The 26,426-nt window shown below is 40.9% G+C and overlaps 1 protein-coding gene across 2 annotated transcripts; it reads left to right on the forward strand.

The window, feature by feature from the left end:
- Positions 1–38: 38 nt before the first annotated feature.
- On the forward strand, positions 39–18,588 carry EDARADD (EDAR associated via death domain). 2 transcript variants are annotated; one of them, XM_054280353.1, is made up of 6 exons: positions 39–96; positions 6,039–6,097; positions 7,280–7,319; positions 10,268–10,356; positions 13,194–13,239; positions 16,107–18,587. In XM_054280353.1, the coding sequence occupies exons 1-6, from the start codon at positions 66–68 to the stop codon at positions 16,481–16,483; spliced, it is 642 nt and encodes a 213-aa protein (XP_054136328.1). In that variant the 5' UTR covers positions 39–65; the 3' UTR covers positions 16,484–18,587. The 2 variants fall into 2 exon arrangements, with proteins under 2 accessions (XP_054136328.1, XP_054136327.1); XM_054280352.1 differs by having other exon boundaries at positions 55–96; positions 6,036–6,097; positions 16,107–18,588.
- The last annotated feature ends 7,838 nt before the right edge of the window (positions 18,589–26,426 follow it).

A 26,426-nucleotide genomic window follows, 5' to 3' on the forward strand; every position in this document is an offset into this window, starting at 1 on the left:
GGGCGGCGCGGCGGGGCGGCGGTTCCGGGCACGTCGCGTTCCTCGCCGCGGGAGCGCCGCGCCCCATGGCCGCTCCGCAGGACCCGCTGCCCCCAGGTGAGGCCGCGGGGAGCCGGGCGGGCGGGCGGGGATGCCCCGAGGGGCCCGCGGGGCTCCGGGACGGGCGGTGCGCGGGGGGCGGCCCGCGGCGCCCATCCCGGGCCGGGCGCAGCCGAGGCCGCGGCTCCTGGGAGCCAGGTGAGGAGCGTACACCCGGCCGGGCTGAAAAGAGTTCTGAACTTGCTCCCTTTCCCCTGCGCGCACGCCACTTAAGCACTGTAATAATTTATCATGTGCTCTGCTGATGTGATTTAGTGTAACTTGTCTTGTCAAGTCTGCTCCAGTGTTTAGCGTGTAAGTTAGTTTGCGCTAGTTAACAGCATTTTCAAAATCCCTTTTTAAAAGGCTTTTTCTTAGGAGCCCAGAGCTCGGGTGGTTACGAAGTCCACGTGCATTAACTTACATAGTAACGGTGCAAATGAGTTTTAACACCTCACCTGTGGTGTGCCAGCATCACAGACTTTTCCATGCTCAGACAGGGACAAAGTTTTGAGTAATTGACAGTAAACAAAAATGCACGAGTGCTGAAGGACTTGGGCTTTTCAGGGTACTGAATATTCTAGTATAACTTGCCTATTCAAATCTAAATTCATGTGCCCCTAGTCAAAGCAACATTTTTTTACTTGGGTTTAGTCAAAGAGTTCATCTCTATGAGCAACATTAGTATTAGTGATTCCTTGTTCAAGTTATGCTAAGTTAAACTATTAATGTGTATGCCCAGCCTTTGTGTGGAAATGTGCATGGTTGAACTATGTAACTACAGCTGATTTCAGGGGCTTCACTCACTACTGGTGGTGTCAAAGCTGTGTTGCAGAGTAAAACTGTAACAGAGGGAATACTGCCTCTGCTCCTTGGTGCTTTGTGAACCCCCTCCTGCTTAAAGGTCAAAATCCTGAGGTCTCTAAAACTCGCTTTCAGACTTCCTTCCAATGCAAGGGTGAAAAGCAGAAAAACTGTTTGCGCTGGTAAGTGCAGAGCATTGCATCCCAATTGTAGTAGAGGTATTGGGCAGAATGAAAAGGTGGGCATTGGTACAAGTCTGCTAGTCTGCTGCTCCTCCTGCAGACTGGTCATACTGGGTGGGCCCTGGCAGAGCTGTGGCAGCTGCTGAGCAGCATGCAGGTGCAGAAATGAACCTCAGGAGCAACCACTGAATCTGATTTGTGTCTGCCGAGTCAATGTGCACATGCTGATTTATGCCCATCTGAGTCAACTCACTTATGGCTCCCTGCAGAAGGGTGGGGAAGTAAATGTGGTCCAGTGTCTGTATCCTGTTGGGGAGAGTATGGTGATAGTGATTTTGTGAGGGATCCCAGGTAATGTCTGTCAAAGTAACCATGAAATCAGACAGTCAGTCAGGTGATGCCTTCAGTTCCTGTTGGCCTTTCAGCATGCAAAAACTGTGGATGGTTTACATCTGAGATAAGCACAGAACTTTCCTCTCTGCTGCTTTGTGCACCTGTGTCCAGCTCTGTGACATGAGCTGTGGAATGTTGGGGCAGATGCATGTGGGAAAGAGAGAAAGGACATTCAAATTGCCTTATTCACAATAATACACTAGGTCTCTGGTTTTCAGGTTATCTGCCGGGTGAAGACCCAGGTGAATCATCTGCAGCCCAATAGGTGGAGTCTTTAATCTTAGGTGCAAATATTCATACACATACATGCCACTTATAAAAAACCTGGGGACTTGGTAGTAGTCTGCAGCCTAAACAAAACAATGGAAATTACTATTCTTCATAAAAAACTATTAAATAAAGGGAAGCAATTGAGGTATAGGAAATTAAATACGATTTAAAAATACTTTTCAGGATTGATGCTAAACAAGAAAGATGCAGATTCTCATGACTGTGTTTATGTGTGAGACCTGGAAAGCAGGGTGACAGGTACCGCCCTTGTACCCCCATCACCTCTTGTAAAGATACCCTTGGGTCTATCAAGTCCTTGTTTCAGATTCTTTGAGCTTTTCCATTTTTTTCAGTGCTTCCTGCTGGGTTGTGGAAAGTGAGTTATCAGTGTCAAAATGTACCTTGGTGGTCATGGAAATGTAGAGAAGATGGGGACAGCGCCCTTATATATCTGCAGTAACCAGTGAGGTTCACCAAGGCTTGGATGTTCTATGGAGTCTGCCTTCACCTGCCTCAAGGCACCTCTTACATGGGAAAAAGAAAGTTCTGGGGGTTGTTTTGTTGGTTTGGCTGGTTTTTATTTTTTTTTTCTTTTTAAATTAATCAAAGAATCTGTGAGGAGGAGCTGAAAAGCTGAAAGGCCTCCAGAATAAACCAACAATAAGGTGCATGCTTTGCCACTGGATTTGAGTAGAAAAACAGTGAGACTAGGGATGCCTGGGCTGGCCTTCTTCCCTAGAACCTTTCTTTGGCTCCCAGTGCTGCCTCCTTTTTCAGCTTTCCTTTACTGGGTGGGCTTCTATTTGCCCAGCTCCTCTGCAACTTTCCACTGCAATTCCCACTAGGAGCCTCTATTTTTGGCCCTACCCTCAAGCAATGTCTTATGCCAGCATATTGTATTTTCCTATGTCCTAGTGACTTTCAACTTCTCTGCATTTGAGAGTTTGTGCTGACTGTTGCTATCAAGGTGGATTTATCCAGACTATTTTGTTAATTCCATGTTTGTGGAGCAGGGATTTATCATATACCAAAAAAGATGTATGACAAGAACATGGGTTTTAGATAGTTTGTTTGTTTTCCTCTTCTGCATATGGCTTCCTAATTGGCAGTGTGAGCAATGCTCAATGGCATTTTCATAGGCCCCTGCCTTTTTTGTGCCTTTGAATGTTTACATTCAGTGTGCAAAGACTGTGCTCAGCCCTAGTCATTTACCCCTCTGGTCATGTGCCACCTGCTTGCACAATGCCTGTGGATTTCCTGGGGGCTCTGCACTGAAAAAGGCTTGACATGGAATCTCAGGGACACCCAGGAACTGCTGATGGTGGGGCTGCCTCACAGAGGCAGGAGGGAGAACAACTCTGTCCTACTGCTGTCTCCTTTTTTATTTTCAGTTTATTGTGCTGTCTTGCATTGGTTATTGCTTCAGCTCGTTCTGTTGTATTGAGTGGATTGATAGGAATGGGTCCCCAAATAAGCAACTATGTTAAATTGGAGCTCTTTAGAGTAGTGTCTGTGTAACTTCTGTTCTGTTTTGGGGCTCAGTGTTTATAATGTGTGCTTTGTACTTAATTTCTGTGACACTGTTCTGAATCTACTGGTTTTTATATTCCAAAGAAGGTAATCACCAAATACTGATTACAGTCATGTCTTACTTGTTGCTTCTGAAAACTTAATGTGTACTTGCAGTAAGTGACTTTTAGAGTAAGAGTGACAAGAATGAAGATCTTAGCACATAACTTAGAATGGCAACTTCTGTAAAGGATAATAAAAAATGTTTTTACAAATACATTAATGGTAGAAGGAAAGGTAAGACCAGCCTTTGCTCTTTATTGGACAAAGGAGAGAACTTAGTATCTGAAGATGAGGAAAAGGCAGAAGTGCTTAATGCCTATTTTGCCTCAGTTTTTAGTGGGAAGATGACTTGCCCTCAAGATGCCTGCCTGGGCTGGTTGATGGTGACAGGGAGCAGAATGGTCCCTCTATTATCCAAGAGGAGGCAGTTATAGAACTACTGAAATGCTTGGATATTCATAAATAAATGGGACCAGACGGGATCCACCCCAGGGCAATGAGAGAGCTGGCAAACGAACTTGCAAAACCACTCTCCATCATTTACCAACAGTCCTGGCTCACTGGTGAGGTTCCGGATGACTGGAAGCTGGCCAGTGTGATACCCATTCACAAAAAAGGTGCAAAGGAAGATCCTGGTAATTATAGACCAGTCAGCCTGACCTCAGTACCTGGCAAAATAATGGAACAGTTTATATTAAGCGCCATCACGCAAAATGTACAAGATGGCCAGGGTATCAGACCCAGCCAGCATGGATTTAGGAGGGGTAGGTCATGTTTGACCAACCTGGTCGCCTTTTATGACCCGGTAACCCGCCTAGTGGATGCAGGGAAGGCTGTTGATGTTGTTTACTTGGATTTCAGCAAGGCCTTTGACACTGTCTCCCACAGCATTCTCCTAGACAAACTGGCAGGCCGTGGCTTGGACAGGAGCACTCTTTGCTGGGTTCAGAACTGGCTGCATGGCCAGGCCCAGAGAGTGGTGGTGAATGGTGCTGCAACCAGTCACCAGTGGTGTCCCTCAGGGGTCTGTGCTGGGGCCAGTTCTGTTTAATATTTTTGTTGATGACATGGATGAGGGGATTGAGTCCTTTATTAGCAAATTTGCAGATGACACTAAGCTGGGAATGTGTGTTGATCTGTTAGAGGGACAGAGGGCTTTGCAGAGGGACTTGGAACGGTTGGATGGATGGGCATAATCTAATGGGATGAAGTTCAATAAGTCCAAGTGCCGAGTCCTGCACTTCGGCAACGATATAAGCTAGGAACGGTGTGGCTGGACAGTGTTCAGGTGGAAAGGGACCTGGGGGTGCTGGTTGACAGTCGGCTGAACATGAGCCAGCAGTGTGCCCAGGTGGCCAAGAAGGCCAAGGGCATCCTGGCCAGTATCAGGAATGGTATGGCCAGCAGGAGCAGGTAGGTCATTCTTCCCCTGTACTGGCACTGGTGAGGCCTCACCTGGAGTATTGCATCCAGTTCTGGGCCCCTTACTTTAGGAGGGACGTTGAGATGCTTGAGCGTGTCCAAAGGAGAGCAACGAGGCTGGTGAGGGGCTTGGAACACAAGCCATATGAAGAACGACTGAGGGAGCTGGGGTTGTTCAGCCTGGAGAAAAGGAGACTCAGGGGTGACCTTATCACCCTCTACAACTTCCTGAAGGGTGACTGTGGTGAGCTGGGGGTCGGTCTCTTTCTCCGGGCAACAACAGAAAGAATAAGAGGACACAGTCTCAAGCTGTGCCAAGGGAGATACAGGCTAGAATTAAGGAGGAAGTGTTTTACAGAAAGAGTGGTCAAATACTGGAATCATCTACCCAGGGAGGTGGTAGAGTCACCATCCCTTGAAGAGTTTAAAAAAAGACTGGATGTGGCACTTGGTGCCATGATCTAGTTGAGGTGTTAGAACATGGGTTGGACTCGATGATCTTAAAGGTATCTTCCAACCTAGAATTTCTGTGATTCTGTGATAATTTGAAATGTTTTTCAATTTTTTGAAAACATTTATTCTTATCAACAGAAGAGATTTCTGAAAAATATGGTAGGATGATGTTAAATTATAGGAGTAATTTTGTGAATCCTGTCTTCTGTATGAGATTTATTTCAGATTTTCTGTGCACTTTTGGTCAGTATCCCACTAGTATTTGTCAATTTAGCTATTGATGCAGAGGGGTTAACATTTCATGATTCACCTGCAGGTACTTTGAAGATTCATGCTTTGATTCTCTTGATAATAAGATAGTAGATTTTTACTGTTCTATTGTATACAAATAATATTTTGCTCAAATATTTTTAAATGAGTATTTTCTGTTGTAATCTGATGTTCAATCTAGTATTAATTTTTGTTGTAGTGGGTATGTTTGTTTCCTGTTTGAATTGTTTCTTTGAGGAAAAAATTTCAATTCTGTCAATAGGAGAACAGAACTTAGCTTCTAGAAAACTTACTGAATTTTAGTATTTATTGCTGACATGTTTTGTGATTTTTTTCACTAAATAGTTTGAGATTTTCGTTGAAGTCTATCTTTTGTTAGGTTAGAGTTGGGTATCCTTTATTACATGTAATTTCTAATGTCTGTGCTAGTAGTTCTGACATTTTCCAGTTTGTCATGTTTTCTTGTGGAAATATGACATAATGCATGTAATGGCTGTATAGTTGTGTTTTACCTTGGTCAGACAAAGAAGCAAAATGTGAATTGGCAGAAATACTTTTATGACTATGCAGTAATAGTTTTCTTTTTTCCAGCAGATCATGCAGCTAAAGAGCCAGTGGAGGATACAGATCCAAGCACTCTTTCCTTAACAATGGTATGTGTTTCTAGTCTAGTGCAGTTGAACCATACATAACTCTGTATGGTTATGTGATGCCACAGTGAGAGAAAACATTCAAGGATACTAACTCATACTATCAGTGCATATACAAGATTTGACTCTACAAAAGCCTTAATAAATTAACCTGTGCAGTCAAAGTGTAAGTAAAAATACCAACATGTATATCAGCTGAACTGGATGGTATTATCAGTGAAGCTGCCCATGGGATAACCTCCAAAGGCTCTGGCAGTGGCATCTCTTCAATTTAAAAAAGTCCCAGGAACTGAGAAGAATTACTTTCTTCTGTCTCATAGTTTGAACGGATAAAATAACCCACCTAGGGCTTAAAATTTCAGCCCTGCGAAGCTGTTACTGCTTCCTGTAGCTGATTCTAATCATGGAAAGGTAGGATCCAAGAGCAGTGCCTTAGGCAGGCCCGGCTGAGCCTCGGGAGGGACCAAACCGCGCCCTCTGGTGCTCGCTGGCACACCAGCATCGCTTGTGTCGGGATCGCAAACATCCCAGGCTCCTGCCCAGGTGGGAGTAATATGAATTTCTGTGGAAACTCTTTAAAATGTGGCTTTCTGTAAAAGCCAGACCTACTGTCATGTAAGGGCAAGAGCCATAGGGAAGGAGGTAAATGTCAGATGTAATGATAAGTTATGTCATGCCCGGGAATCAGTAGTTGTCTCCTTAAACTCACAAATAACTGCTTCCTATTCCCTCTTAATCAGCTATGTAAGTTTAGAGCAGAAGGGAAAATATTTCTTTTTCTTTCAATGAAGTAACATTTTATTAAAAGTTTAATCTGCTAAAAGAGTTTGAAGTTATGTCTGTTCTGACATGCATTACCTTTTCAAGATTATCTTGCTACTTCAGTACAAAATTTCTTTCCTAAACTCTGCTTTTTCACTAAAAATAGCTTTAAAAGTACTGTAGCAAAGCAGTAATCTCTATTATTTCTTCAAGTGCTAATCAGCAGTGTTAGCAACATCTCAGTTTCCACAGAAGAGTGTTGCTGTATCTGATGGTGACAGATCAACTAGAAGCAACTTGAGAGATACAACTATAATTGTGCACTTACAAAAGTACATAAAGAAAGAGTATATAACTACTCTTTCCCCAGCACAATTGCACTCAAAATAACAAACATCTGTGTTTCTTGCCATTTTGTGACAGACAGAAAAATATCCTGTCCAAGACACAGGAGTGCCTAAAGGTAAGTATTGTGAATTCTGTCTATTCAGCTATCATTGATCTGTTGCTATCTGCAGTAAAACCAGTGGTGTTACCCAACAGATTAAAATACTCATGCTTTTTCTATATATTTGTGCTTTAAATGTAATGCCCTCTTTATTGTTGTGGTCAATTTGGTGTGTTTATCTAACTTTTGAAATTCCTTCCAAAGTTTAGTTTTGATCTTAAAGTCACTCTAAAAATATCATCAGAAGACCTGGGTTCTTGATCTGAAAGGAAAATACAGTGGTGCCATTGAAAGACAGGGTTCAGACCACAGATAATAGAGACATTTTGATTTTGGATGGTGACTTTGAAGGGACTACCAGTACCTTCATGCTGTTAGAAATAAAATCAAGAAATGCCTTCAGGTCTTTTGCCTCTGACTGCATTCCCAGCCTTATAACCTGTCAACTCTTCATGCCATCTTTTACCTTCAGCTGGTTTAATACCATCTACTGGGGAGCCTACTATTAGGTGTACTCTGCACAAGTTCCTGCCTCTCCTTGCTGAAAAAGGAGTGAGGGAGTGCAGGTTCTGAAGAAAAATACATGGATTACACAGGGTGAACATCTTCCTTATGTTTCCTTCATGTGTGGGGTGGGTTTTTTGTTGTCATCCCAGGCTTGGCCATTGACTTTTGTCCAGGGAATGCCCTGGCAGGGGCTTGCTTGAGAGCACTCTGCAGGTAGTGTGTTCTCCATCCTGTATTGCACAGCAGGTCTGCAGTGGGACAGCCACAGGAAACCAGGATTGTCACAATGGAAACTTGTGCTGAGGAGTGGGAGCAGTACACCACTGGGGTTAAAGAAAAGCTGGGCATTATTCTGGGGCTTGACAAAGCCAGGCAGAGGAAATGAGTGCTCCTCAGAAGTGCTGCTCAGCAGGGAAGGATCGTGTGGGATGAAGTCATAAACTAGTTTGTTTGTTTGCAGGCAGGTGGTTTGGTCCTTCAAAATTCTTTATTTGCACCAAAGCAATTACACTAGCACATTCTTTTCCATGTTCTGCTTTTTATTTCACCTGTGACATTAGGTCTTCCTCAAAATTAATTAGATAAATTAATAAATTTCAAATTTGCCAGGGCTGTTTAAAGTGCAAAATTAAATGCACCTGATTTAAAAAAGAAAGCTAAGACATAAGTAGAAAGGTCAGCACTTTCTGTAATAAGGAAGTGCACTTGGTTTATAATTATCATTTTTGCTTCCTCTTACTAAGTGTAAGAAGATGTAATTACTAATGGAGCTTAACATTTCCCCTTTGAATGTGATACAAATACCTCTTAGTATTTTCTTAATTTCTGTAAATTCACAATTTCTCTGAGAATGGTATTTCATAGTTATTTCTATTACAAAACCAAACTTAGAAGTATGAGTCTGTCAACTGAAAATTGTAACAGATGTGCTGGTCTGATTCTGTATAAGAAACAATTATGTTTGTTTCAGATTTAATGTTTGAACTGACAGTATATTGGTGAGAGGGGCTGTCTGTATCTTTTGTTGGCCAAATAATTAATGGGCTGTTTTGGAGCCATAACTTAAAGTTCTTGGCACCGTTTACTGATTATGAGATAAAATGGTGTTGAGGGAACTTCTTATCTTGCAGAGGTTGCCTTAGTGTTTATCATGATTTGATAATAACTCTATTTCCACTCAAATATAGAATAAATTTCACAATTTCACAGATATTATTTTCACAGGTTTGATGCTCATGCTTTGCATTTTCAGACAGACTTTATTTTGGGTGGTTTTTTTTTTGTTTGGTTTTGGGATTTTGGTGGTTTTGTTTTGAGGTTTTTTTTGGGTTTTGTTTTTGTTGGTTGTTGTTGTCTCTGGACCTACAGTCATAAAGAATAATGATGATCCTCTACCAAACATTGACATCACTGGGGATGAAATATCTTCCATCAGTCTTATAAAACCAGAAAAAGAGGAGAGTAGTGATTTTTGGTTTTCTTTTGCTTGCAAGTGTAAGGATGAATTCTTTGATCCAGATCAATTTCTTGAGTGAGTTAAGAAAATATTGCTTCTTTCTGTTATGTGATAATTCATAAAGATAATAGAGGTTCTTCAATGAGATCTTGCTGCTTAACAAACAACAAATGGAAACATACCAGTGCTACAAGTGTAGTCACCCCCATGCAGTGTTGTTGGGTGTAAAAACATGTAGACTATAACCCTTTTTAAGCTTGTGTTAATGGTTGGTCAGCACCTGACTTGGGGAATTATGCAAAGAGTTTGATGAAGAGGACCTTACTAATAATGCCGAGTACACAAGGTCCACAAAGGGTTTATGTATCCTTTGTATCCCATTTTGAGGTCTGAAGTGATGCTTGAAAAGTTAGTAGAATTTGTGCTGTACTAGGGAATGCTTTGCCTTTCAGTGGACTCCCAGGGGTGTTGATAAACACACTTTGAAATGGATAATCTCAGTGCTTCAGCAAATTCCTGTATAGTAGGAATCACTAGGATGAGTCCAGATCACAAAGGGGCAGAATAAAATATAAATATTTATGCAGTAATTATTTTAACTCTTATTTTAAGTGTGATGAGAAAAGCAAAGCAAAAATTAGAGTGACTTGTGACATCTTCAGCCTACTTTGTTGTGTTGGTGCAGTTATATTCTGTAGTCAGCTTTCTGAAAGAACAACATGACTCTTGCTTTAAAAATAGTGTGATGTTTGTTTAGAAAACAACTGCTACTCTAATATCTAATCTCTGCAAGGATTATATTTCTTCTCACAGTCATGCTCTGCATTACTGTTACAGACTCTGCTGACTTAATATTTTGGGCTTTTAATCTAGCAATTCCCAGCATTTGATCGTGATATGGAGTTATATTTTTTATGTTAGACAACTATACTATAATTTGTTTGATAACATAAATTACTTACTATTTAAATTTGTGAGTGTTTCACACTCTTTGCCTTAGATGAGGAATACCTAACAGATCAAGTTACTTTGGAAATTGCATCTGTGAACATCAAGACCCTTACATCAGATTCTGGCCTAATACAACAGGTGAGAAAAATGATACTTGAATGTGAACCAAGTTACTGCTGTTAATTCAGTAAGTATGTTAACAAATAAGTATATTTTCAAACTGTATCTGGAGAGCACAAAATTAGTCAGTAAAACAGACCAGAGATTTGCTTTCTGTTCAAGAGTTCAACGAAGGGAGCTTTTGTGGAGAAGAGCAAAAAAAAAAAAAGATTATTTTATGGTTAACATGTACTTTTTAGTTTAAATAGGTTTTGATCAACGTATAGATGTTCTGAAGAAGAGCCAGCAAAGTGTTAAAGCTTTGTCATGCATGCTGTCCCTCTGATGAAGATACTTCCTGGCGAAAATAAAGCCAGGCAGTGAAGAAGTAAGGAAACCTAGATTTTGTCTTTAGGGAGGCATTAGATGGTTTTTGCTTTGATTTTGGGACACTGCTCTTCCCATAGCTGAAACATTGTCTGCTTTTTGTGACATCTTTCATTGCCATCGGAAGGGCAATGCTGAGTGACTCCCATGCTCCATGGTTATCATCTTTCAAGTGAATGTTTTTGCTGAATTTCGAATTGATTCTCTTTGGGTTGAGCAGAAAACTTGGAGAAGAGAAATGAATGAGCATTTTCCAGCAAGATGAAGAATTAAAAGGAATTCCTAATGCCAGAGTCCCAGCTGAATTCCATCAGAAACAAACATGGGTTTGGTATGCATTTCACAGATGATGGAGGTAACCATTCCTTCCCATCATCAAGAAAAGAGCAATTGTTGGCAACTAAGAATCACTATAAAGATAATTCAGTGTATTAGGGTGGTAATGGTTCCACAGAGCTGGAAAACTTTCTGCTTACCCGCAGACTGCACATAAGTTTATGGCTTTGATTAGACCTGTAGAGGATGATTGGATCTTCACTGTGGGCAAAAAATATTCTTGCTTAATGCCTTCATTTCCCTGGCAGTAACACTACCTTGTCTTATTGCAATTACATTACAAGAAAATGGTCTTGAATAAACGTGAGTGCATGTGACTTGATAAATTGGTCAATGACTGATCAATAAAAATATGAATTTTGAAAACGGATGTATGGCACAGGTAAATATCGCTCATTTCTTGGTACTTTTTGCAGTACTACCCACTCTTTTTTATACCTCATAAGGCATATGTAATGACATAAGGGCACTTAGGCATTGGCTTTCACAGTAAGGTTTGAACTTCAATGAATTGATAAAGTCTGAGAAATGAGGTTCAGTACAGCAGTTAAGTAAACAGTATCTGCTTTTCTTTTTTTTTTTTTTTGGTGGGGATTTTTTGTTTTATTTAGTTTTGTTTTGTTTTTTAAATTTACTTATTTGTTTCTTTTGAAGTAGATCTTTAGGGAGGCTGAGCTGTCCTGAGAAGTTCCTCATTCTCCCCAATGAGTTACTCTTCTGGGAATTTGCTCCTTGAGGCTCAGTAATAACATTCTGCCTTTTTAAGGCATTTGTTGGAGTGGAGACAATTACTATAATCAGGAACTGCAGATTTAATTTTTTTAAACTTTGTGTGCTCACATGTTGCCATGAAGGCCAACTTTGTGTTTAAAAAGCGTTGTCCAGATAAAGCTGTTGTGGTAGAAAAGTAAACTGTGGGAAGATAATGGCAAGGCTTATTCAGTTGCAATTGGCATGTGCAGTGTTAGATCTCTCTTGAGCAGACAGCAGACATTTTGATGCTGTTGCATGTGTGGTCTTGCAGTTTTCAGGGAGTAAAGAAATACTGAAAACACTATGCAAATTTTTCCTTTCTTAACAAAGTCCGTAAATATTTTGGAGAGAGTTCACCTTCTTTATAATTAGATCATGAATGCATGCAAGTTCACCACAGCAACTGAAATTGCCTGTATTCTATTTTTAGTGGGTTTCTTAGTAAAGAAGGTGTAGCAGGTTGGACTAGAGTATCTTATTACACTATGTTGTTACCCATATATTGACTTTTGTTTGTATGCACAACCTGCAAAATTAAGAAGCCTGCTGTTTCAGAAGAATGACACAATACAAAAAGATCAACAATACTTCATTGCAGCTATCTAAGGGGAAAATCCCCTTCTACTTTCATCTTTAAATCCTCAACAGAAGAAAGCTATTTCACCTGGCTCCACACCTGCATAGTTAAAGTAAGGGCAGCTGCAGTTTCCCCACAGTTCTACAATCAAGGGGCTGTCCTTCCAGTTTTTAGAGGTTGCTGACTAGTAGGATTTAAATGCTACAATGTGTGTTACAGTCTCAGGCTGCTAAGTAATTTCATTATGCTTAATTAGCAGACAAAACATCATTGAGGGAATGTTAACTTCAAATATGGGGAGGGTTAGATGTGAGCTGCAAAAATATTCACCTCCACCTGTTGTCTATAAAAGCTTCCTATGTACCTGAAGAAGTTTGTTAAAAAAAAAATATTCTCCCCTTGGCCTAGATCAACAAAACAATCCCTTAGTGCTGCTTGTTACAAAATTCTTGGTTTTTACATTGCAAAACATTTTAAAAATCTTTTAAATCAAGACATGGATTGTTAAATAACTTTTGGGTGTTTAATAGAGAGTTAGTCAAAAGATGCAATGCTATAGCATATCATTAACAAAAATGCTGTTGTTCAGTGCATACAACCCACAGGGCAGTTTTTTATGAGCCAAAGCATGGAAATGCTGCCTGAAAAGACTCCAGATTGTTAGCAATTCCTCAAATCTATATGTATATTCCCTGTCTGATTTTACAAGTAGCTTGGGATTCTTCTAAGTAATCTCCTGCCAGTTGTAAATTAGTCAAATACTTATTCTGGTGTTCAATTACATTGTTTTATTTTTACTTTATATTTGTTTTCTGCTTTGTAGCCAGAAGACAAAGACACACAGAGCCATACTGATGAATCGCTTTCAGGTAATATGTCAACTTTATTGTTCTCCATATTTTATTCCTAGGTTTTATTTGAAAGTGCTGTTTTAAAATCTGCTGTTTGTCATAACAAATAACTTCCTGGATAATTAGTGCTTATGGAGGTCATTTCCTTACCAGTGTCATTTACAGCTTCCTCTTTATTCTAAGAGGATGGTGATCAATAATGCCAGCCATACAAAATATGCAACTTGGGCTTTCCAAATACATTTATTACCTCTTCTTTTGGAAGTGATGTGTAAATAGCTGTCAGGAGACAGCAGAAGCTGGCAGTGGGTTGTGAGTGCTTTTCCCATCATTTGTGTGAGTTCTACTGGGGAGGGTGTCACAGACATCTTTTGTGAAAAATCTTTTCTTGAGATTTTTCTCCCTTCTGAGAAGCTGTAGCTTCAGCAACAAAGTATAAACAAGAGTTATCTGCTGCTGTGGAATGCAACAGGTAGATCTGGGACTGGTCTTCTGTGGATGTTTAGATTTACTGATCACTCACGGCAGAGCTGTTCTTGCTTTCTGCTGAGACACAGCCCTTTGTTATTCATTTCTTTTTCTGTTCTTAACTTAGCTAGCCTTCTGAAAACTTTCTCTCTATTCCTTTTTAGTATAGTCATAATCTAATATATATAATAAAATAATAAATCAAGCCTTCTGAGCATGAGGTCAACATTCTCGTCTCTCTCTTCATCCTGCAACCCTTGTGACACTGTCACAGGGAGGGGGTGTATGATATACAGTTCTCTTAGTCTAACACTAAGAAACTGAGAGTTTCCTATTGGTAAGGCAGCTTGTCCTATCAGGTAGCATTAGGATCATGCAGTTAGTTGGGTAGTACTTGTCAGTGTCTAGCAGAGGAGCACCTTAGAAAAGCAGGATTCTTTATGATGCTTTTGATAGTCTTCCAGATGGTATAGCACAAGCAGCAGGTTGATTTAGTTTTGTTTACTTATATCTATCTCTGCCCTTTTACAGAGATGTTTTCTTTACCCCTTCTTCCCTGTTTCTATTGAAGGAAAAACTTACCCTGGCAACCCTGCCAGAGTAAATAAGATGAAATTCAGATAGGGTGCTCTCCTGCCCTGTGAGCTCAGCCAGAAATTTGATTGGATTATATTATAATCATTTTGCCTTGTTTGTATAAGTAAAGGTTGGCATGAATGAAGCAACAAAGTTTTGTCTCACTTCAGCAAGTTTAGAGTGCACAGGAGGAACAGAAGAGTTAACATACATATTCCTGTAGAGAACAGCTGCAAGGCCTGTGAAACACCTGTGAGCTAAGATGTCACCAGAACATGTTTCCCTTTAACAGGGAATCTGTGCCTTTGTATGAAGTTGTGTCTGCAGCGGTGCTGTTGCTGCACGTCTTCACTTGTTGAAAACTTCAGAAGTTGTCCTTGGCCTGCTAAAAAAACAATCTGATGAGCAATGTTGCAAACTAACAATAGCCTGTTCTTTCTTTAAAAATAATTAGAACATGCATGCAGACATTATATTCTGGAATTTTCACACAATCTGGCAATAATTACTGAAAATAAATAATTGATGTTAAAAAAGAGCCACAAAATCTCGCAAATTAACAGCCTGAACAGATGCTGTTGTCCTTATGAGTAGGTGGCACTAACTACCAGATTTTTCCTTTGCCAGAGATACAGTTCAGGCCTCTGATACAGCACTTGTAAATTGTGTGTCACTGTTTTCTGTTGTTTTTAATAAATCTTTTGATTACTATCAGCCCCTTTTTCAGAGTTTCATCTGAAGTAGGACTAGCTACTTCCCTATTTCAAGCTGTGCACTGAGGTTGGAGCACAGAAACCTTATGAAAAGCTTCTAGGCTGTGTCCATTATATACTATTTGAAGATACCAGATTCTCCCTGCTTTCAAAAAGGAGCTGGGAGAGTTAAGGTCATATCTGCTGCCAAAATGCTCAGACCATGTCCTGAAGTGTTGCAGTGTTAAAGGTCTTGGTATTAGAGTTTGACTAGAGGTATGACTCAAACATATGTGATTTAAAGGGTATTAATGTATACTATAGTCTGATAGCACCACATTGTTCCCAGTTTTGGGGGAGATGCTGACTATGGTGTGTAGGAGATATCTAAATGGCAATTTTCAGCATTTGATGCAGATTTTAGAACATATCACCACCTTTTTCCACCAACTTAGTCTTTTTCTTGCACATGGAGGAGTATGCACTTTATTCCTTTTATGATGTACCTTTAAAATAGGTTTTGTTGGCAAAACAAGGACAGTTTTTATTGCAAGAGCCCTTAAAAAGCAAAGGAACATATCTACTTTTTCATTGTGTTAAAGTATAGATGTTAGTTGTATTTGGATCTGTCAGCAGAGATTCTCCTGGTGCATGTATTTCATGTTGTTTTTAAGGTAGTACCTCAGAAATGCAAAGCCTTTTCCTTCATTCTACAACACAGGTACACAAGATGCGCAGAATGCGCACATAATCCTGTTGGTGATGTAAGTGGGTATTATGGTAGATTCAAGGAAGAGACTTTGTTCCAGAACAAAAAAAGGGAACTATCCTAGCTCATACACTGCATTGAATCCTGTGTCTTTTCTGTACAAGTATAAATAACTTTTCCAAGTGATGTACTGTCTTCAGAAATTACTGTTTTTTTGATTAAAGCCACACTTGATTAGCGTGTAGTGAAGAGAGACGTTTTAGAAAGTAATTTAATGAGCTCTTCATGAGAAGAGGCATTGCATATCGCTATTCTGACTTTTTCAGAAGCAGTTCAAAGAAATATAATACTCCTCAACCCTATATGCTTTTAACTTTTGTTCCTGGTGATACCACAGCAATAGATCCTAATTTCTTCCCACATAATTATTTTCACTGCAGATCTCAAGAAAACCTGCAAGGAAAATGTCACCTGCTCCTTGTGCTTATTCCGTGCGCCAACCATCAGTGACATGCTCAATGATGAGGACTTGTTGTACACAGTGAGGCTAAAGCTGGATCCCTGCCATCCAACAGTGAAAAACTGGAGAAATTTAGCAAGCAAGTGGGGGATGACTTATGATGAATTGTGTTTCCTTGAACAAAAGCCCCAAAGTCCCACCTTGGAATTCTTGCTACGGAATAGTGACCGGACTGTGGAGCAGCTGATTGATCTCTGTAAATTTTATAAGAGAATTGATGTTGTGAAAGTGCTGCTGAAATGGGTGGAGGAGGAATGGCCCAAGAGAGGGAACAGAACTTACCAGAATGATTTCTAGGTCAAGTTGTTATTCTGTACGTGTTAAATGCTAGCTACCACTGATACATTGGAAGTTTCCCTTGCAAGAGAGAGAAAGCCTGTACTGAGGGTTTGTATACTGTGTAAGCTTTATCTACTGTATACACAATGTAAGCTTTATGCCCTCAGGGTTGCAAAGACAACCTTCCAAAAGTGGATGGAATCATCCAGGTTGAGTTCTTGAGTCTGCTAATATCTTCAGTTTCTTTGCTGCTGTTCACAGCCTTCCTAAATAGAAAAGGAATGAAAAAGCCTGACTGCTTGTTTTCCTGCAGCACTTGTGAACCATATCAGTTGTGTGCTGTTATTGGGGAAAGCCACAGTTAGAAGACAAGTTTCTTGACCTTACTGGTAATTTTCTATGTTCTACCTAGTAGAAGATGAGGTGGAATCTTTTTTTCTTCCTTTTTAGTTGTTTTTTAAGCTTTGTGACACTGTTTTTGGCACAGGAACACCTCAGTGTTCCAGGCAGCAGTTTGGATCTGAATGTTGCAATTAACTGAATATTCAACATCACAGTTGAAAAAATTAAGTCTCTTATGAACAAGAGTAGACATTAAACAGTAACAGCTGTTAAACAAAATAATTACTCACATGCTACTACATCATAGTGTATATATGTACTCTAAGAGAAATCATGCAATTCAGAGAGACTTTTCAACCCATAACCTTTAGGGGCAAAAAAACCCCAAATAAAAGGCTCTGTGCTTAAAACTACTTTCCAAAGGTTTAAAGGCAGTGTACACTGTGAGTGCAGGTATCAAATCCCTCTCACTTTGCAGTGTGAGATGATGGCACCACAGGGTATTGTTAGTATTGACTGTAACTTCCCTTTTCACAAGCTGTGGTTTTCTTTACAGTTCTGTGGGTTGCCCTACTTTCTGTCCCACACCAAGGCAGTTGCAGTCTTGTGTGAAACTAGCACTATATATTGATTAGAACCACTCTAATGGAAAATGAACAGCTGAATTCACCTACAGCCCAGGTGGATAGCTATTAAAGCACTTACAGTGGTTTAGACTGATTTTTTTAAAGGATTCTGATTGTGTGAATTACATTGTTTACATTTTAAATGTTTCAGAATTGGCCTTTCTCCCACCATTCTTCTGACATCTCAGACATGTAGTATGTACATAGATGTATATACCTAAGCACTGGTCAAGTTGTAGGGCAAAACTAGAATGGGGTGTAGGTTGATACACCGTTTACTTTTCTTGAGTAGAAATAATAAGAATTAGTAGTGAAGCTGAGGGAAGTCTAATGCTGTATGCTGAGTTTCTTACTGTAAGAGTTTGAAAAGGGACCTCTAGTAATACTTTACTATAGACACTGAGTGATATGGTTACAGAGGAGCTAGAAGTAAAGACTAACATTTTCAAGTCAGGCACTTGTTCTGGACTGACATAAAATTAGCTTTATTTTAGTGACTTCAAGAAGCTGAAAGTCTTGTTTCAGGGTAAAGAAATTGACCTAGATTTTAGGTTTGAATTTTTAATTTTTTTTAGAAAAGACTGGAATTTGTGATGAATTTTTTTAACCATTCCTCAAAAAAAAAAAAAAAAGCTGCTACTCTTTAGAACTCTAGTTTTCTAACTGTATTTTAAGGAGAAAATTTTACTGCTCTGTCTTCTTGGGGCTGGAGTTTAAGTGCTTAATGGTTCTCTTCTAAGAGTGGGTGTTTCCCAACAGGTGTCTGCCTCATAACTTTTGCAAATAATCTGTCTTGAGTTAGATGCTCTAGACTCAGCTTTGGGGACTATTGCTGTGGCTGGGCTGCCTGCTGCTTTCAGGTCCTGCACAGGCATCCACTGCTGATGTGCAAATAGCTCATAATGCAGCTTGTCCAACATAATTGCCATACCTTGGGCTGACTGCATGCAGGATTTAGGTTCATGTGTTCTGTGTGTTTGTAATTATAGAGCACGACACAGTACAAAAATACATGACTCCATCAAAAGGGTGCAAGAGAGAGATTTATTGCAGCAAGATTGCTTTTATACTTCATGATATTTACACCCATCCAACATACACATTCAGTGCCCATTGGTCATAAGAGAGAAACAAAGTTCCCAGTAGGTGATCAGGGAGCCATGTCACTGTGAGCCAGCCAGAGCCCATATCTCTTAACTTTCTCTCCTTCATCTTGTCTCCATGGGAACAACCTTGGTCTTCCTTCAGGAGAGATATGGGGCTTCTCCTTATCTTCAGGTGGCCCTTACTAGCTCACAAGGACAGCACAGAATGTCTTTCCTACGTGTGTTAAGTTGTTCTTCTGAGTGATGAGTGCACACAGCGTTTCCCTCCCATAACACACCACAGGTATATCTGTGTGGTATTATAATATGCTGTGCTTTGGTAGATCCAGACCAGCTAGGAGCTGGAATCTTCATCTAAGAATTAGAATGGGAATATGAAATGATGCAGTAGCATTCCTGAATCAAGGTGTTCAACTGAAATATACCCACTTTCCTGATTTCTGGGTAAAACCTGTAAAATTTTGAGGAAACTCTGTCTTGTGAAGATGAGTTTGATTTCTTGAAGCTCTTCAAAAGTCAATATCAGATGCAAGAGTTCATGTTGGATGGAAATAAAGCTGCTTCTGAGAGTTCATAGGTGGATTCAGTATAAATTCAGCTCTGAAGGTTGAAAATGTTAGCCTTAAACTTCACCACACACTGGATTACTCATAGTTATACTTGAAATACTTTTTTTTCCTCCTTGTATGGCATAAATTGAGATGTACACACTTTTTCTAGTTTTATATCTGTTTACAAGATACTGGTTTTGAGTGTTCAATTTATTCTTATGTCTTTTATAATGTGTATTATTTGTAGAAGAAATATAGTTGTCAATGTTTGACTTTATTGTATCTGTTTTTATTACAGCTAGGAAAACAGCTGTTTTCCTTCTCAGCAGACACCTTGGGATTACTGAATTATCAATTAGTTGCTCTGTGTAAAAAATACCTTATAGATGAAATTCATGATGCCTTAAATCACTTATGTTTGCAATACATACTGCTTTGAAGACAGGAAGATGTATTTTTTAAATCTTTTCTGTATGAAAAATGATTTAATTTTGATAAGATGAACAATATATTTATCTAGAAACTTGTAGCTGAGTTACTAAGAGAGGTAAGAAACCTGTATGGGGTGAACTTTTCCTGAATTAATAACCAATTTGATATTGAACACTAAAAAGGCTCTACTAGGCTATCAGTTTTGTTCCATGACATCCTTCTCCTATTCCTGTATAAGACCTGCTCTCCCTTCAGGGATTTCCAGTTTTTTGCCTGCTGTCTCTGTGCCTGCAGGATGATCAGTGGCCTTTGCCACCCATTTTGGCTTCTGTGAGGCTGGCCAAACCACTGTATTATTTCATTCCTACAAGCTTATCTAAGATAAAATGAGCTTAATTACCATTCTTCAATGACAAAGTTGTGGTGCTGTGCTCCAGGAGAACCTAGTTTTCCTGTGAGGACATCTATGGGTATCCCCACCAAAATGGTGACAGTGTCCAGTTGCCTTACTCTATGCATGCACTTCCCTTGGATCTGTGGAGAGGAGTGCAGGATGGGTTTGGGACTGTGCTTTGGAACCTACCAAAAAGGATAGGCATAGTCAGCATGGTCCCAGATGCTTGCTTCAAAATAACTTGTACAGAAACTAAAAAAAATCAAAGGTTATTCCTGAACCAGTACTGAAAAATGGAGAGCTGCAGCTTGGCCTGGGCAGTGCTTTGTGCAACAGACTACATATTTTTCAAAAGGCCTCCCACAGTTCTAGGTCAAGCTGTTAGCAAGAGGAAAGAAATGTAAATTCTGCCTTATGGTTCTTTAAGCTAGGGTAGCACTCTTGACTTGTGGCTAGACATAGCTGGAAATTATTTGTCAGGCAGAAGAACTGTTTAAACAAGGTCAAAGGAAGTGCATGGCATTTATAATAACTTTAAAAGCAGCCTACTTGTGTAATTTTTGCAGCAGATCATGTTCTTCTGTCCATGAAGGCAAAGCAATTAGTTATTCATAACTACTTTTGAAATATCTTGTAATTTTAAATTTTGGTTCAGTTTTGGATAGAAGGGCAGAGCACCATTAAATGAGGATGTGAGCTTGTTGCCTCTTTTTATTCTGACAGAAAAGTGTTTTTCATAGTCCCCAAATTCAGCTAGTCTTGATTCTATGTCTATTGTCAGTTGCCCTTAAGTGGATAGGGAAGGTATGGATCTACTGGTTGAACAGGCTGAATATCAGCAGCACTAAAAGAACTAGCTTTGAGAGGTGCAGTCAGTAGTATTTGCCTGTATTTTGGCCAAGGACTGGGACTGACTCTGTCTTACAAGAAGCTTAACTGACCCCCATGAGGCAAGAATCTGACAGAAACTGATGGCAAAGAGAAGTAGACAGCCTTGGGAAAGGGTTGCTGTACCCTCTGTTAGGGGCAGAGGGGCAATTAACAGCTGGGCATACTTACTAGCTTTGTCTCTGTATTTTGCCTTTGGAAGACAGTGATTCTTGATTTCAAAGGCAGATCATTTGAGGAAATGTATATTTGTTATTGTGGTAATGAGAGTTGCCCAAGATTCTTAAATGAGAAAGATCAGCACAAGTAACTTGCATAATAAATGCGTTCTGTGTATCTATGTACAGCAAGGAATGGATACACAACTTTACACATGAATGTGAAATTGTTCTTTTTTTATTATGAGTTTGTTTCAAAATTACCCAATATTTAATTTGGGAATGTTTTTTGACTCAAAAAAAACCCCAAACCCCGAAGTTTTATATTGTTGATGACATAAAAAAAAATTATATAACTAAAAAGTTCTTTAATGGAAAGAGCTATGATAAGAAAGGGGCATGCAAATCCTTACAGTAGTAAAAATATCTTGAGTCTAAGCTGAGGATTTATTTTTGTCTTTGCACCCAATATATGTGAGCTTCCCCTACTTCATTCACAATCCTGCAACCAGTGGGTGGTTTTTTTGGTCCTTATTTGCTTTTGCCTCTGCTTTCTCTGAAGCAGAGAAGTTCACTATCTCAAAGGTCTACTAAAAGCCTGATCATCTCTAACCATCAGGAAACACCTGCCATCTCGTGGTGAGAGGTGATACTACAGCCCTCGCACGCCTCCCTTGAAAATGCAGCAGAGCTGAGGGCAGGTGAGCTCCTCTGTAACTGCAGAGACACACCAGGGATATCCTGGAGCAACTGCAAGGAGGATGATGAAGGTGTGAAGGAGAAGTTCTAGGGATCTTGGGTTTGGTCACAGTCCCCAGTTTGGAGAACATCACACAGTCTTTCCTTTGGCACAGATGTGTGATATTTCCTGGTTTTTATGTCCCTAGGTAGGCAGGGATTGAATCACTATGTGCAGACTGTGGCACAGGCGCCTGGGGTGGGGGTGTGCTGGGTGTGCAGACAGGGCAAGCACAGACACAGGTTTGCTCTCCTAGCTATTGCAATGTAAATGAAGGAGTGATCCTGACTACTTCAAGAAACCTGGAGTGTCATGTCACTGATTTAAGAAAGAAGGGGTGAGTATGTTTTAAGGGTTATATGGCCTATAATTGGTTTTCAAAAGGTCTAGTGACTTCTTGGTATCTTCTTTATCCTTTGGCCCTCATATCTATTTTGTATCTTGTTTGCTCTTATGCTTCTCTTCAGTGTTTTGCTTTAAAAAGCAGGCACTGCAACAAAAAAATAGAATACTTGGTAGTTCCTGAGGCAGCTGTAGCATTTTAAGCTTTTGAAACTGTAAGCCCATTTAAAAAACCATTACTTTTTGTTTCCTGTGACTTGCAACTTTAAACTGAAAGCTGGAAAATCTGAATGACCACTGAAGCTAAATAGTGACATGTCAAGGAAGGCCACTGATTAACTCATAGATATGTAAACACTGAGCCAGCTGGGCTGTCAACTGAAAATTTAATGTTGGTGTGCCAAGACAGAGTGACTTATGTCCTAATTGAGTCTAAAGCTTTTCAAAGAAGCTAGGGGAATAATTTCTATCAGAAAATGCTGTAATGCACAAACAACTCCACTAAAACCACAGAAGACACAACAATGTCAGTCTTTTGAGATCATGTGAAGTCCTTAAGCACAAAATGTCTACTGAACAGTCCAATGTGCTAGAGGCTTTACGCCTGTAGCCTGTAGTACTGTACACACTAGGGAAAATTAGTTATTATATACAACAATATAAAAAAAATTAGTCAAGAGTAACTTCCATGGGCAGGTTTCTTAATGGAGACTAGTGTTTATTTGTGTCAAGTCTAGGGAATTCCATTATTGATGGAAATTTTATAATTGGAACTGTGCATAAAATACCAGGCCAAGTAAGTAAGTGTGACTATGTATGTTTTCACCTTGACTTTGGACTGTGGCTTGCTATCCTGAGAGACACAGGTTACAGGCTTGGAATCAAGGACAGGAGAGGCACGTAAAATTTCTTAGGGGTAACAGGGTTCTCAGTTAAAGGCCTTATGGCCAAGAATAGCTGCTGTATTTACTTCAGCTGAAATTGGCTGCATCTGTTTTGACAAAGCATTTCTGTTTTTCCAGCAAGAAAAATTCTGCCAGAACATGAGAAATCTCTGCTGACAGAATTACACACAGTCCCAGCAATGGCTGAGTGCACATCAAATTTAGAAGAAAAAGCCTGAATTAGGACTTGGACTGTGGAAATATGGGAAGACTTTGTTATTTGCTGCCAGGACTGCCATTAGTAAATGGTGCTAAAAATAGCAGTCACAAGAAATCAGCAGAACACTGACGGTCTATGAACAAAGGAACAGCACTGTAGCACAGAACTGCTGAAGCTGTAACCCAACTGACTCATTGTCAATGCTGCATCAGGTTTGGGAGCTGAAACAGGGGCTTCCCTGCAAATTTCATAAACTGCCTATGACTCAGCCTAAAATCACATGAATCAAGCAGCTGTTCTGCTTCTGTAAGGAACTGGTCCATAATTCAAATCACTGTATTTCCTCTGGTTTGTTTCTTCCCAAAAGTAGAAGAGCCCTGAGCAAGAAGTAGTAAAGTAGTAAAACTTTATTTTCTGTGGTTCTAGAAACATTTCTACCTATTGCTCTTCCTTTCAGCATCATATTTTTTTATTCCAACCTTTCAGCATATTTTCTCTGTTTGACCTGAACTTTCAAACCTACTTTGAGGTTGCAATCTAATACTGATAATTGAGTGTATTTCATGTACTGATGTCAGTCTGGTTTTATTAAAGTGTTTTACTCTTTCAACTAGAGTGCCTGGAAAAATAGCTTCAAAGAAAAACTAAGTGGTAGTTCAGGCTCAGGACCTTTTATTTGTTCTTTTTTTAAGTAGTGCTGTGGAATTATGTAGAACAGTTGAATAGCAGGCTTTTTGCTAGCACCTGACTACAGACAATAGTTGTCAGTCCTCTCTCACAACCATGCATGATTCTAAGGTACCTTTCCCCAGGCAATATGCTCTGCAGCTCTTTTATCTGAGTACCTCATTTCTGCAATTCTCAAAAGAAGTGTTATCATACTTTTCTGTGAATGAATCCTTCCAATTTTATATAGCTAAGCTGAGGTACCCATTAAAGCAGCAGTCCTACAGCTATCAGCAGAACTCTAGCAAGTAGATAGATGATTTGAGATGGGGCTTTTGTGTTGGTTAATTGTGGAATAAAAGACTGGATTTTATCTAGCTAAGATACTCTAGTGGTCTTTGTGACAAGTGGCTGAATGCCATTCTAAATTCTCTATAGCTACATACACTGCTTTTTGCAAGGCAGAGAAATACTGAATGCCTGTAATTGAATAGGAGATGGTGATTTAAGCTTGTGAGCCTTTTATGTTGCACTCTTTATTTCTGTGCTCATCTTTTCCGCATCCAGCATATTAACAGGTGGAACCTGAAGTAGTGCTTCTCTGAGCAGACTGTTATTACACATCAGGAACTGTAAAACTGCAAGGGACTTCATTGGCCTTCCTGCTAACCTTACCAATACTGCCAAAATCCCTCGTAGTGGGGCCTGCAAGGGAACAGGAGGATGGAAGTGCAGCCTTGGGGTGGTGGTTGTAAAGATTGGGTTGGGTATAAGATTTCCAGGTTTTCAGAAACACAAAGGTTCTGTGGCAGCCAATGACCCAGTGTGAGCTTTGAAACTGTGTTTGGGTCTGGTGACATGAAGATGGTCACAGAAATGATCACAGTAATCGTGGGCCACTGGAGAGCCTGGAGAGTTGAGCACAGAGAAGCCTAATGAGGTTCAACAAGGGCCAGTGCAGGGCCCTGCACCTGGGAAGAATAATCCCAAGTACCAGCACAGGCTGAGGCTGACCTACTAGAGAGCAGCTTGGCAGGGAAGGACTGCAGAGGGGTGTGGCCTTAAAGTCAGGTGTCCGGCTGGCAGAAGGGTGGCCAACACCCAACTGCAAATGCGTGAGCACCCCTTGGTGTCAGAAGGCTTCGGGCTGTGCTCACAGCAGACAGAATCGCTGCTGGCCGACAAGAGTAAAGAGTCCAGACACTCACTGGGGACTTGTCAGATTTATTGTCAACCAGGGAGTGACAAACACCCAGATGTTGAATCTAACGTGTCTGCCAGAGAGTGACCTCAAACACAGGGTGCAATAGGGTTATAAAGGGGAGGAGGAATCTCAGGGAGGGGTTTACAAAGGACCAATAGGGGAAGGCAGGGGAGTGGACTTAGGATAACGGGCATGAGAGAAAACCCAATAGAAACAATAGAACAAAAAAGGAGGGGCCCCGGAGCCACAGCCAATCAAGTCTCCCAAAGCACAGAAGATTCTGTCAAACTAGGAGGAGTGGGGAGTGATTGACTGGGCCCAGGGAGGAGAACAAATTCCCATCTAAGGAAACACAGGGGAGAGGAAATTATATAACAGAGAGGTTTGACATAAACTGTGGCGGGAGTAACCAAGGTAACCAAATGACAGACAATACCATGGCGGGAAGAACTGGTGGGGGCAGAACCATTACAGAAAATGGGGGAGTGATACAGAAATTAGGGGAGTAATTAAATAAACTTACAGAACACACTACAACAAAGGACCTGGGAGTGTTGGTGGGTGAAAGCTGACCATGAGCCGGCAGTGCCCTTGCAGCCAAGAGGGCCAATGGTGTCCTGGGGTGCCTTGGGAAGCGTGGCCAGCAGGCTGAGGGAGGCGATCCTGCCCCTCTACTCCACCCTACAGAGGCCACATCTGGAGTGCTGTGTCCAGTTCTGGGCTCCCCAGTACAAGACAAGGAGCTCCTGGAGAGGGTCCAGCAGAAGCCATAAAGATGATTTGGTGGCTGGAGTATCTCTTATGAGGAGAGACTGTGAGAGCTGGGCCTCCTTAGAGTGGAGAAGGGAAGGCTGAGAGGGGATCTCATTAATGGATAGAAGTATCTCAAAGGTGAGTTCAAGAGGATGTGCCAAACTGTTTTCAGTGATGCCCAGTGACAGGGTGAGGAGCAATGGCTGTAAACTAAACCCCAGGAATATAAGGGAGAACTTCTTTACGTAGAGAGAGGGTAGCAAAACACTGGGAACAAGAGGCTGCCCAGGGAGGCCGTGCAGCCTCCCTGTCTGGAGACTTTAAAAACCCATCTGGCCGCATTCTTGTGTCACCTGCTCGAGGTGACCCTGCCTTCGCAGGGGGATGGGACTTGGTCACCTGAGGGTTGGAAAGGACCTAACAACTCAGTGTGAGATGTGCCTCGTGAGGAGATGGGGCCGCGCTGTAACACGGGCCGTCCAGAGGAAGCACAACACACATAGGAAGGAACGGCTCCCAGGGAAGGGAGGACATTGCACTGTATAAGGTTCAAGCCCGGCCCCGCCGGCCGCAGGAGGAGGCGCCGGGGCCAGCAGGCCGCGCCGGGCAGGCGCCGCGGTGACGTCACGGCGGTGAGGGCCGGGGCGGGCGCGGGG

This window comes from Melozone crissalis, unplaced genomic scaffold (genome assembly GCF_028551555.1).
Source record: "Melozone crissalis strain CALT ecotype California unplaced genomic scaffold, PUWL_Pcris_2 ptg000027l_1, whole genome shotgun sequence".
In the NCBI taxonomy this organism is placed as follows: domain Eukaryota; kingdom Metazoa; phylum Chordata; class Aves; order Passeriformes; family Passerellidae; genus Melozone; species Melozone crissalis.

Excerpts from the sequence above, each read along its gene's own strand:
- EDARADD (XM_054280352.1), top strand. The coding sequence starts at position 66 with ATGGCCGCTCCGCAGGACCCGCTGCCCCCAG. Across the intron at positions 97-6,035 it reads GCAGGACCCGCTGCCCCCAG|CAGATCATGCAGCTAAAGAG; the intron begins GTGAGGCCGCGG and ends TCTTTTTTCCAG. Across the intron at positions 10,357-13,193 it reads ATTCTGGCCTAATACAACAG|CCAGAAGACAAAGACACACA; the intron begins GTGAGAAAAATG and ends TCTGCTTTGTAG.